The sequence below is a fragment of the Marmota flaviventris genome, chromosome Y (assembly GCF_047511675.1).
Source record: "Marmota flaviventris isolate mMarFla1 chromosome Y, mMarFla1.hap1, whole genome shotgun sequence".
In the NCBI taxonomy this organism is placed as follows: domain Eukaryota; kingdom Metazoa; phylum Chordata; class Mammalia; order Rodentia; family Sciuridae; genus Marmota; species Marmota flaviventris.
Window position 1 is genome coordinate 9786784 of NC_092519.1, and position 11657 is coordinate 9798440.

General features: G+C 52.3%; 1 protein-coding gene across 1 annotated transcript; it reads right to left on the reverse strand.

Moving 5' to 3' along the window:
• Window positions 1–476: 476 nt before the first annotated feature.
• On the reverse strand, window positions 477–10551 carry LOC139703570 (phosphatidylinositol 4,5-bisphosphate 3-kinase catalytic subunit delta isoform-like). Its single transcript, XM_071607064.1, is given in 22 exon segments — window positions 477–614; window positions 1252–1384; window positions 1730–1875; window positions 2047–2170; window positions 2727–2895; window positions 3367–3444; window positions 3605–3717; window positions 3816–3994; window positions 4112–4211; window positions 4357–4500; window positions 4696–4817; window positions 4904–5038; window positions 5040–5072; window positions 5145–5195; window positions 5578–5711; window positions 5783–5876; window positions 6518–6739; window positions 7812–7901; window positions 8292–8441; window positions 8595–8671; window positions 9994–10153; window positions 10504–10551. Coding segments are annotated over 22 exon segments (2640 nt in total).
• Between the last annotated feature and the right edge of the window lie 1106 nt (window positions 10552–11657).

An 11657-nucleotide genomic window follows, 5' to 3' on the forward strand; every position in this document is an offset into this window, starting at 1 on the left:
TCTTTTTGTTATTTTTCACTTGTAGATGGACAAATACCTTTATTTTAAATTTATTTTTATGTGGTGCTGAAGATTGAAACCAGCGCCTCACACGGGCGAGGCAAGCACTCTACTACTGAGCTTACAACCGCAGCCCTGGCTGTTTGGTTCTTTATTATTATTTTTTATATGACAGTGGAATATATTACAATTCTTATTACAGAAATAGAGCAAAATTTTTCATATCTCTTGTTTTATACAAAGTATATTTACACCAATTTGTGTCTTTGTACATCTACTTTGGATAATAATGTCCATCACATTCCCCCATCATCTTTAAACATTTCTTGTCTGTCTAAATAACTATCGTAAACAAAAGGCAATTGCGTTGTTCTTTCCTATGAGGTGCAGTTCAGGTGTGAGGCCCCATCTAGGACAACCAAGGGTAGCTGTCCTCAGAACAGGTTTGCCAGCCTGTGGCAGCTCAGAAGTGGCCACTATTGCCGGTTGTCTTTGGTCAGGTTGTGTGCCAGCCAGTTCACTTTGGTCTTCCAGCTCTCCCTCAGGGCTTCATTGAACTTCACCTGGAAGTGCTTCAACCCCTCCTCCTCTGTCTTCCCCAGCGCCAGAGTGTCCTGGGACAGAATCATCACAACTGCATCAACATTCAGGGGTCCTGACCCTGCTGCATCTGCAATCCCTTCTGCCTCCCTGTACTCCTGCCCCCTCGGGTTGTTGAAATTGCTTCCTAAAAGAACTGCAAGCAGATGGTCAGGTGGTCTCATCTCAGCTGAGAGAAGGACAGGAGAAGCTTTAGGGAATACACCCCCTCCCACTCTGCCTCTCACCAACTGAAAAGACAGGAATGGAAAGTGCCTTGCAAACCTACAAGAGACTTTATCTCATGCATGAAAGACACTGAGGACACATGGGATGACCAAACAAAATCACAGTTCACCTGCAACTGGGCGGGACTAGGCCCAGGGAGTGCAACATTCTGGCCACTTCCCACCATACTGCACTGCTGGGCCTGGGACGGCATGAGGGCCCCCATCTGTGAGGTGAATCTCCTAGGTCCCTGAGCTGTTCAGGCAAGATGCACTCTGACCAGGATGAGCTCATTTTTTGTTGAGAGCCACAGCCGAAGGGGCAATTTTTTATACTATACATAGGGGAGGCAGGCTCCTCCACAGCTGTAGAGGTTCAGGCAGGCCTTGGGAAGTGTATGGTGGACCCTAGCCTCTAGTCTGGTGTGGCCCTGTGCTGGCATACCTTCAAATACTGGATGTCTTTGGAGGAGCTGAGCTCAGGCAGGCCTGCTGCCTGCATCAGAGCAAAGAGTTGGAGGAAGAGGAGCCCATGGCACCGCAGAATGCTGTAGGCCTGTTCACAGAAGCCTTGAAACCTGCAGACGTGGAGGAAATAGATAAAGCCCTGGGTCCTCCCTGCCACCCCTAGCCCCAAACAAGCAGGGGTTCTGCATGCAGCCAGCACCTGCCCTGAGTGTCTGCCCCTGGTCTGGTTATGGGTGTACCCAGATCCTCTAACCAATGCCCCTGCCTGGGCCTGCCTCCTACACCTACCATGGACCTCCTGTTTGCACTGCCCAACAGGGTACTCTGGGGTTGGGGTGCAACTGCAGAGAAGGCAGCACCCCCAGGGTGGAGGCAGGAGTTAGCCTGAGGGCTATGTCCCCATCCCTGCCCCTGGATGGACACTGTCCCCTCACTGGGGCCCTGGGTACCCTCACCTTTCAAATTTCTCGTTATTACTAGTCTTGCCCTGCTGAATCACGTGGACAAAGTCATGGGTGAGGATGAATGGGACTCGCTCACGGTTGATTCCAAACTTGGTCTTGAAATTCCCCAGAAAGTGGCCAAAGTGAATATGAAATAGCTGAGGGGAATGAAGGGTAGCTACTGAACAGGCTTCACAAAGAGAGGTTCTGTTTAGAGGAAGTCAGCAGGACTTGGGGCACTCTTTTGGGAGCTGTGGGCAGGGCAGAGAGGCCCCTGGGCCAGGCATGTAGGACAAGCACACTGGGCAGCTAAACACAGTGCCCCTTACCTGCCCATTCTCACGGATCATGATGTTGTCACTGTGCCGGTCACGGATGCCCAGCACATATGTGGCCACACAGTAGCCGGCACAAGAGAGGGTGAACTCCTCAATGGCTCGATCCAGGGCTTCTCTGGGTGGGGAAGATTGAAAACCAGGGCTCCTTATATTTTCCCTCCTCTTGAATCTGGCCTTGTGTTAATCAACAAGGAGGGCATTATTCTGGAGCATAGGTCACCATGCCCAGCTTGAAATTCCCCCCTTCTTCCATACAATACCATGTAGAGAAGCCAAGGTCTATTGTTAGTTGTGCCTCTATGCAGCCTCTCTTCATCTGTCAGCCAAGTCCCTAGGTGTGTGACTGGGCCCTTGGTAGATGCTCTGGGCTCAGGCAATATCACAGATGCTAGCCATAGCACCAGCTATTTCAAACCACAGCAGAAACACTCAGCAGAACCCACTCAAGCTACATATTTGTGACTAAACATGGTGGTGGTTTTAATGCCCAAATAGTTGAGTAGCATAACACAGTCATGAAAAATGGATACCCGGGAACAGTGACCTTCTCTGTCCTGCCCCAAATCAGATGTGGGCCAGTGCTCAGCTGAGCCAAGCAGCCATGGAAACTGTCACAGGCCTTCCCTCACCTTTCACTCTATCGAGCCTCTCCCAGGAATAAGAAAGCCTACCCAGGGTTCTTGGACTTGAGCCAGTTGAGCAGGGCATCCTTGTTGAAGGCAGCTATGGCAGCCAGGTTGCTCTGGTTCAGCTGGATGTTGGCAATGGTGTCCGAGTGCTGCACCACCTCAATGAGGCCCATGCAGTCACCAGTGGGAAGGCAGCCGTAGGGGGTCATCCCAGCACATGAGAGGAGGCACAGGCAGACACTGTGGTTAAGGACATTCTCTGGGGCTACTGGAACCCCCAGGAAATTGAGGTGCCCAAGAAAACCACAGGGGACACTGCTCAAGTTCCTGAGGATGCGAGAGGGGGTGTGGGGCCCTGGGGAAGGTGCCTCAGAGACACAGAACTGGCACCCAAGATGCAGAGCACACCTTGGCAGGGCTCATGTTTGCTCTGAAGAGAATGAGTCACCGGGCTTGGAAGAAGGTGGCACTGCTCCCCAAGGGGTAGGAAGCCAGGAAATAGGAGCTGAGCACCAGGAATGGCCTTACCCAAACCCCTCCAGCTGCCCTACCCCTCTTGTGAGAACAGCTCCTCTCACAGCCAACATGGAGTTGTCAGTTTAGACCAGAAACTCCTCCAGAGGCTCAGGCTCTGAGGCCTGTTACAGACCCAAACAAACAGATGATGGACAGAGGCCCCACCTTAGGTCCAGGCCTTCCTGCTTCCACAGGGCGTCCATGAGCTGGATCATCTGCAGAGTCAGCATGTCCTGGCGGAGGTCTGGAAGGGCAGGAGTTTCTAGTGGGTTATACACCCTGCAAGGCTCAGAGTATCTGAGCTCTGTCTTCTCAGGGAATCCCCTGGGGCCCTACCACAGAACAGTATGGGCCTAGGTAAGAAGGCCAAGGCCTCAGCATGTCCCCTGCCCAGCCTGGCTCACCATCCCCGTTCTTAAAGATGATGCCAACGCTGTCACCACTGCCTGCCTGCTCACTGCTGTACATGATCCACAGGGGTTTCATCTTGGAGTCCATGAAGGTGCACCTTTCCACACTGCAGGCAGAGGGCAGTGTTAGCCTGGGCGGTTGGGGGCTTAGGGTGGGGGAGGGGCTTAGGGCCTGGCTCCAGGTGGGGCTAGGCCTGGGGCTCACCAGACTTCTGCCAGCATCATGCTGGGGTCCAATGGGGACTGCAAGTGTGAAAGGGCTTCTAGGTAAGTATCCTGGCGCATGTACCAGTGCATCAGCTCCTTAGTTTGGGGCTTGGTGGTCTTCTGGGAGCTCACCTTCACAAAGTTGCTCAGGGCCTTCAGCTTGCTCAGTGCTTCTGCCTGGTGGGCAGAATGGAGTAGCAGCAGTGGACATGAGCCTGAGCCAGAACCAGGAGTATGACTGTGAAGGGGCCTGGAAGGGGAGCCCGCCTCATGCACAGGCACTCTGAGCCTCACCTGCTTCATCAGCACCTTCATGTGGTGGGTGCTTCCCCTGAAGTAGGCCTCCATGATGAGGCCAAAATGCAAGGCCACGGACGGCACATGCATCTCAGAGCTGGAGGGAGAAGATGGGGCTGAGAATGGCCAGGAGTGGCACACAGCCCCTCCCCAGCCCAGTAACCATGAGGTCAGCAGGCCAGGAGACCCTCATCCCCCATGGCCTTTCTAGGTTCCCAAGGAATCAGCGTGCATCCAGCTACCAAAGATGCCAGAATAGGAAGTGGCCAATCTTTCGGTTGGCCAAAGCCCGGTCCAACAAGAATTGGGTCAGTTCGCAGTCCAGGTAGGACTTGTACTTGAGGACCTGCACCAGCTGCAGCAAGCACTGGAAAAGCTCATCGTCCCTGTAGGGGAGGAAGGCTGGTTGAGTCTGGGGTTCTGAAACTCAGGACAGAAGTCTCCAGCTGGCAGGTGACTGGAAAGAGGGTGAGGCCAGCCTAGGCTCATCTCCACCTAGCACCCACTTCCAGGTTGCCAGGGCAAGCTGTTTTAGTGAGGAGCTGGCAGCCTGTGGGCCTCAGTGCCCAGCTGGGACTCACATCAGTTTCCACAGGGACCTGATGGCAAAGGAGCCCACATGGCAGTTGGGGAAGCTGAAGTCCAGGAGTTCCAGGGCATCCAGGACAGGAAGCTCAGGCCAGGAGCACAGCAGGTAGAGCATCTGGAGGATGCTTTGCAGTCAGGTGGTGGGTGGCCCACTGCTATCTCTCTACTCCAGCTGTGCCCCTGGTGCCCCTCTCCACCCACCTGGGCCACATCCTCGTGCTTGTTCCACTTAGTCACAAGCAGCAGGTGGGCCAGAGCCTCTGGGAAGTGCTCCTGCACTTCATGCCGCATCTTCCACACCAGGTCCTTCTCATGCGCATACAGCTTTCCCGACCCCCCGCTGCTCCAGGATTCCCTGCAGCTGCAGCTTCTAAGGGGCACAGGCAGAGTGAGGCCTCCAGCCCAGCACCTGGCTCCATGCCCCACCAGCACCCCAGCTCACCTCCTCCTTGATGGTAGGCCCACGCTCCCCGTGACGTCCCAGCTCTAGAATCTGCAACAAGTGTACCTGCTGTGAGCTCCCCAGGCCTGGGCCAGCACTGGCAGGGCTCTAGGCAGGGTGTCTGCACCTCAGCACTACTACCAACCACTCTTGTTGGTGGGAGCCCTCCTGCACACTGCAGGGCATTCAGTAGCATCTCCAGGCTCAGCCTGCCACAGGCCAGTAGCACCTCTCCCATTGGCTGTGACAGCAAAATGTCATCAGACATCACCAACATCCCCTGGTGGGCCACATAGCTACTGGAAGGCCTCAAATCAGCATGATGACCCAGCCCCCAGCAATGGGCAAGGCCTGGGGTGGCCAGGGACCCCCTCTGAGGACCTACAGGAAAGCTCCTGGTTAGCGCTCAGCTTCCAGGAAGGACCTCACTGACCTTCTCCAGGGCAGGGTAGTACACAGGGTGAGGGGCCACCTCGGGCAGGTAGATGACCAGGGTGACAGCACTCTCTGTGTTGGGATTGCTATGCACAGTACCCATGGGGTTCAGCAGATCTCCTTTCTCATCTGAAGGCAGGGACAGATGTAGTTGTAGGGGAACCAGTTCTGGATGCCTTACCCTCCAAGAGCCTCTCCCTGCTGGACAGAGGGCCACATGTAGAGGCAGAGCTCCCCAGTCTTGAGCTGGTCCTTGTAGTCAAACAGCATGAGGTTGGCCCAGGTTATTGGGCAGTCCTGGAGAAGGATACTACAAATCAGAGTGAGCCTCTTCTTGTTCATATGCAGAATGGAACCAGTCTCCAGGCCAACCAGGAGAGAAGATCCAGACTGCATGGAAGGTCTCCAAGTTAGACCCAGGAGGAGGGGAAGGACCCGCTATCTCTTTCCTGTCAGAGTTTCAGTAATTAAGCCAGCAAGATCCCTTCCTGGCTGCCTGCATCTTCACACCCAGCATCCAGAGACACTTGAGTAAGCCCACCAGTCCCATAGCTGGCCCAGGACAAGGGGCAAGTCACATCCTGGGTCTAGTGACTTGGGGCCCAGCTACACTCTCCCCAGGCAGCCACTAACTCATCATTTCTGTCCCCATGAGTACACTGTCCTTCCACCAAGGGAGCTGCCTCCAGGACCCCTAAGGACCACAAGTCTGGGATAGATATTTCAAGTCAGGCAACTCATGAGCTGTTACTCAGGCAGCACAGGAAGCCAGACTAAGGAGCCAGACTAGGGTGGGCAGAGAGACTGGGGGCCCCCAGGCTCTCCCAGGACCTCTGTCCTCAGGGTGCCTGCCTGTGGGAGCAGGATGACAAGCGGCCCCAGTAAGGGGTTTCACTGGGTGTCTGAGGCCTGGGCCTCTCCCAGTCAGCCCAACCCACCACCTTCTTGGACTTTTTCTTGCTGGAGTGTGCCTTCTTGGCCTTCTCCATCACCGCATAGAGTGCAAAGCAGAGCCGGGACATGCGCGGAAGGTCACAGATGTTGATGTCAGACTCCAGATGCTGCTTTCACATGGGCTCTGAGCACACGCTCACCTCCAAGCTGGACATCGTCTTGCACAGCATCTCATTGCCATGGAAGAGCCCGGCCTGCACCACCAGCTCGGGAAGGGGTACAGGGCATGAGTGAGGGAGCGAAGGTGCCACCCCATCTAAAGTTCCAATCCTCTCCTTGAAGGTCCCCATTTACACAGGGGTCCAAATCTACTTCTTGCATTGAGAGTGGTCCAGCAGAGTGTAGGCTGGCAGCTCAGTGGTACAGGTGTCTTGGGGCATTGGTACCCCAGGCTGTACTGGGGCAAGCCAGTCTCAGTACACTTGACTCTGTGGGTCAACTCAGAACCTCAGTTTCCTCATCAGGGTTCAGAAGTTCCAGGGTCCCTTCTGCTTCTAATAGCTCTGGCTACCTTCATGCCTAGCATCTTCTGAGCCCCATGTGGCTCATAAGACTGCCTGACCAGTCTCCAGTGCACCTGTTCCAGTTCCAACCTGCCAGCCATCCCCAGAGCTGCTCCCACCCAATCCTCCGTGACTCCTGCAGACACACCCCCCCCCTTCCCATATTGTAAAGTAATGCCAAAAAGAGAGACCCAGACAAGACATGCTATGCTCTGTGGACCCAGAAAGGCATCACTCACAGAAGTAGGACAATAAATCCACCTCTGCAGGTGGTTCTGAGTGCAGAGGAGCCATGAAAGAGACAACAGGGCACTGTTCCCCAAGCCCATGGGGGCTCAGCTTCCAGGGGGAACCATGTGCAGTGTCCCCCAGACTCTGGGCACCCCTGGGTGGGTAACCCCTGGAAGCACCTCAGCCCAGCTGCAGCCAGCTTCTATGGTGCCTTACATATCTCTGACTGGGCCTCCTACTTCAATGGGCTGTGCCTGATTCCACAAGCTCCACCAAAGTCAAATACCCACAAGTTGCTTGGCCCAGGTTTCCATTAATTGGCCTCCCTGGCCTGCTGGCCTGCTCCCCTCCCCTCTTATTGTTTGGATGTGGTTCACAGCCAATCCAGGCAGAGATAATGAGTAATGTGTCCAGGTGACTTTTGTGTGATACCCTCCCACTCTTCTTTCTCTGCTGCCCCTCCAGGCTACAGCAACCCTGTTTGTGAAAAAAAAAAAAAAAAAAAAAAAACATCTGTCCACTCACCTGGTACCCGAGCCCCTACCTTCATCTGCTCATCAGCATTGATTTTGCTGCCCTGGATCAGCTCAATGCAGAAAGCCTGCCCCAGTGACCACAGGGACACAGAGGAGGGCTAGAGAGGAGAGGAGCGGGGCTTAAATCCCAGCTCATTCCCCTGGCTGCTGAAAGGCTGGGGAAAGGGGGAGAGGGTCCCAACTTTGTGGCAAGGTTCAGAAACTTGTCACCAACACCATCCTTTACCAATCTGCCACACAGGGGCCCAGGGGCCCAGGGGACCTAGCCCCCCTGAGATCTGCAGAGAAGTAGGCAATCTGGGATCGCAGTAGCTCAGACAGGACCCCACCCTGGGTGTCAGCTCAAGGCCCTGACTCTCCAAAAGGAGTGCACCATCCTAAGTCCCCTGGATCAATGCCTAGCCCTGGTGCTGCCCAAGAGGCTCTAGGATTGGCCAAAAGGAGAGAGGTAGAGAAAGAGAGTAAGAAAGGGGAGGACACTATCTCACCTTCTTCAAGGGAATGGGGGGCAGTTTGGTGTGTGGTTTCTGGACCTGAGGGGCTGCTTTGCTCTGCTCATCCCGCATGGCAAGGATGGAGGAGGAGTGAACCATGGTCAGGTGGGGGGTCAGTCCACTGTGCAGGCAGCTGCATATGTACTGAGATGAGAGTGTAAGGTTGAACTGTCAATGGGTGGTGTATCCATTCCCTGGAACCAAGAGAGACCCACAGTCTGGCTCTCTCACTCCTATGCTGGCCCCTTCTAGAGTGGTAGGGATCCCAGAGTGCAGAGGGTTCCTTGCAGGCCTCACCTTGAACTGACAGAGCAGGTAGCTGCCATAGAGGTACTCATGCCGCCCATTCACCTGCAGCACATAGTCCTCAGTCCCTCATTCACACCCTGTTCTGGCCCTCCCTGTCCTAGTGTGCACCTCCAGGAAGACCAACCCTAAGGCATGGCCTGTCTGCTCATTAGCAGCCAATACCAAGGCACCAGAGACCAAGATGCCTGAGACAAAGGCACACAAGATGAAGGCATATGAGAACAAGATGGTCAATACCAAAGGGCCTGAGATGAAGGAACCCAAGGAGATCCCACCTGAAGTCATCCAAGAGTACATGGACATCATGGATGAGCTATTAGGCCTACCAAATTTGCCATGTGGGAGCCCTCCCACTTGTTCACAGGAGAGCCTGCTGCAAACTTGGGAGAAGAAGGGCTAGAGCAACAGCCAATACAGGATGATTTATACCCAGATCCAAGTCACCTGAGCTATGTGATGAGGACTTTGTCAACAAGGTTGGCTGGGCCTAAAATCTTGATGTAAACAAGGTTTCAGGACCTATGGAATTGAGCTTCATAGCTTAGAATATCAGCAGTGTGTGTGTGTGTGTGTGTGTGTGTGTGTGTGTGTAGTTGTTAGTTGAGATATATCAGGCCCATAGTGCAGAGGAGCATGGGCTCATCATTACTTGCTCTTTCTCCTAGAATGCTTCCTGACTTGGGGCCATTTTCCCCCAAAGATATTCTTTCTTCCTTCTCATTGCAGGCAGAGAATATAATTCATCCCCACTTCCTGGAAAAAATACTTTTCTTGGAAGCATATTTAAATATATTGGCCTTAACAAAAGAGATGGAGCAGCAGGAAGGACTCACCACTGGCCCAGTAGAAAGGGGAAGAAAAGTCTACCAGTAAACTAGATGTAAGAGGTACACAAAAGTAGGGACACCTGATATACAAGTGGACATACAACAGGTATTGGGGAGAAAAAAAGGTAGATAAGGAGACAGGGGCACCAAATATAAATAAAGAAGTAGAGACACCAGGTTTACTGGGGCTTGGGAATAGACACCAAGTGGGTAACACAGACAGTGATATATGACAGAATAGGAGACAAAGGGAAACAAGTAGACAAGAAAGGGAGTGAACACAGGTGGAGAGGAAAGCAAGGGATAGCAGGTAGATGAGGAAGGCACAGGACCTTACTCATGTAACCCACAGGACTTTGTTTATCCCTATCTTGTCTGTGGTGGCTCTCTGAATGAGTCTGTTCCAGGAAATAGAATGTAGAAGGAAAAAAAAAAAGAAGGAGACAGGAGAATCATGGATAGGCTCAGGATATCAAGCAGAAAGGAAGCCCAGGAAGGTGGCCAGCAGAGACTCAGTCTGTCTTTCTGAGAACAAGAAGAGTGACAACTCCATCTCCCACCTCCTGTTGAAATATAATTGTCCCAGTCCCTTTTGGCCATTTCATGCATGAGGAAGAGTTGGCCAGTGCTCATATTCTCCTTTAGCTTTTGAAGAAGCATCCTTGCAGGTGCCACAAGGTCATAGTATGCTCCAACAGGACACAAAAGCTTCTGAGGTAGCTGCCAATCAAGGTGTAAATAAACACAAATGTCTCACTTATCAAGGGGTTAGCATGGAGAACTGGGGCACAGAGGTGTCTTCCCAGATCATGAAGAGGTGCAGGGCTGCAGAACCAGAGTTGCTGGTTTCAACGGGCATAGCTGTCCTGCGAGGCTCTCACAAGTCTTCCTCATTGGGGATCTTCTGCACCAATCAGCCTCCCCAGAATCATAGATTCTCCTATTTTAACCTAGGAAAGAGAGGCATAGTGGGTCCCATAAAAGCCACTTCTTCTGAGGCACCACATAAGACAGCCAGTGGCTGCAGTGTGGATGATGACCTCCAAAACCTGGATTTCCTCCTAGCATACCAGCACCTCCTGCTGCCCTAGAGAATGTCCCAGAACCAGGGCCCTCATGTTGAAACCCTATTCTCTGGAGATCAAGTACTCCAAGCCCCACCAACCCAGAGAGGACACTTCAGCTCCCACCTCCTCCAGTTGCCAGTTCCAAGAAGAGCACTCTCACTGGATGCTCATGCAACATGGAAAAAATATCCTGCTCTGGGCCTCCCCTCCAGACCACCAGAGGGCACAATGTGGATCTGGAGCTGGTTCAAACCCCAGAGCCTCAGAGGAAGAAGTGCAAATCATCAGGCAACAAAAAGAAGAAGAAGAGGCCCTGAGGAAAGAGTATTGTTGGCTGGTGGCCTTTGAGGTGGAGTCCCCTCAGGCAAGATCTCACTCTTGCTTTATTCTGCCCAGAATAAAGTTCCAGTGGGTTCTCAGGAAAGTGAAGGGAGTGGGAGGGTCCAGGGAGTGAGGGCAGCAGGAAGGTATAGGGAGGGTACAGAAAGGGGAGGATGTTCAAGCCTGGGTGGGAAGCTTTATCTTGTATTGACTACTGTCATGAGCCTATGCCAATAATGGTTGATTAAAAACCAAAGGCTATCTACCCTGGGGATGGGTGGCTAGGGTGTGCTAGAAAATGAGAGGGCAAGAATATAGTTGTCTCTGTAAGGATTAGCAGTTTTTAATTTCTGCCTTCTTACCACCTTCTCTTTCCCTTTTCAAAACCTATGAATAAGGACATGTTGATTAATAGCTTTGTTGAGATATACTGATATTCAAAAATGCCTATATTTAGCATATACATTATTATTTGTTCTGATTAGTTATAAATTTATACAGTAGAATGCCCTTTGACACATCATACATAATTAGAGTCTAACTTCTCATTCTTCTTTTTGTACATGATGTAGAATCATACCAGTCATGTTGTTGTATATGCACATAGGGTAATAATGTCTGATTCATTCTACTATCATTCCTACCTCTGCTCTTCTCCCCTCCTTTCCCTCACTTCTGCCTAATCCAAAGTGAGTCTATTCTTCCCTAGCCTCACCCCTTATTGCGAATTAGCACCTGTATATCAGAGAAAACATTTGACCTTTGTTTTGTGGGAATTGGCTTATTTCACATAGCATGATATTCTCCATCTTCATCCATTTACAGGGGAAAAAGCC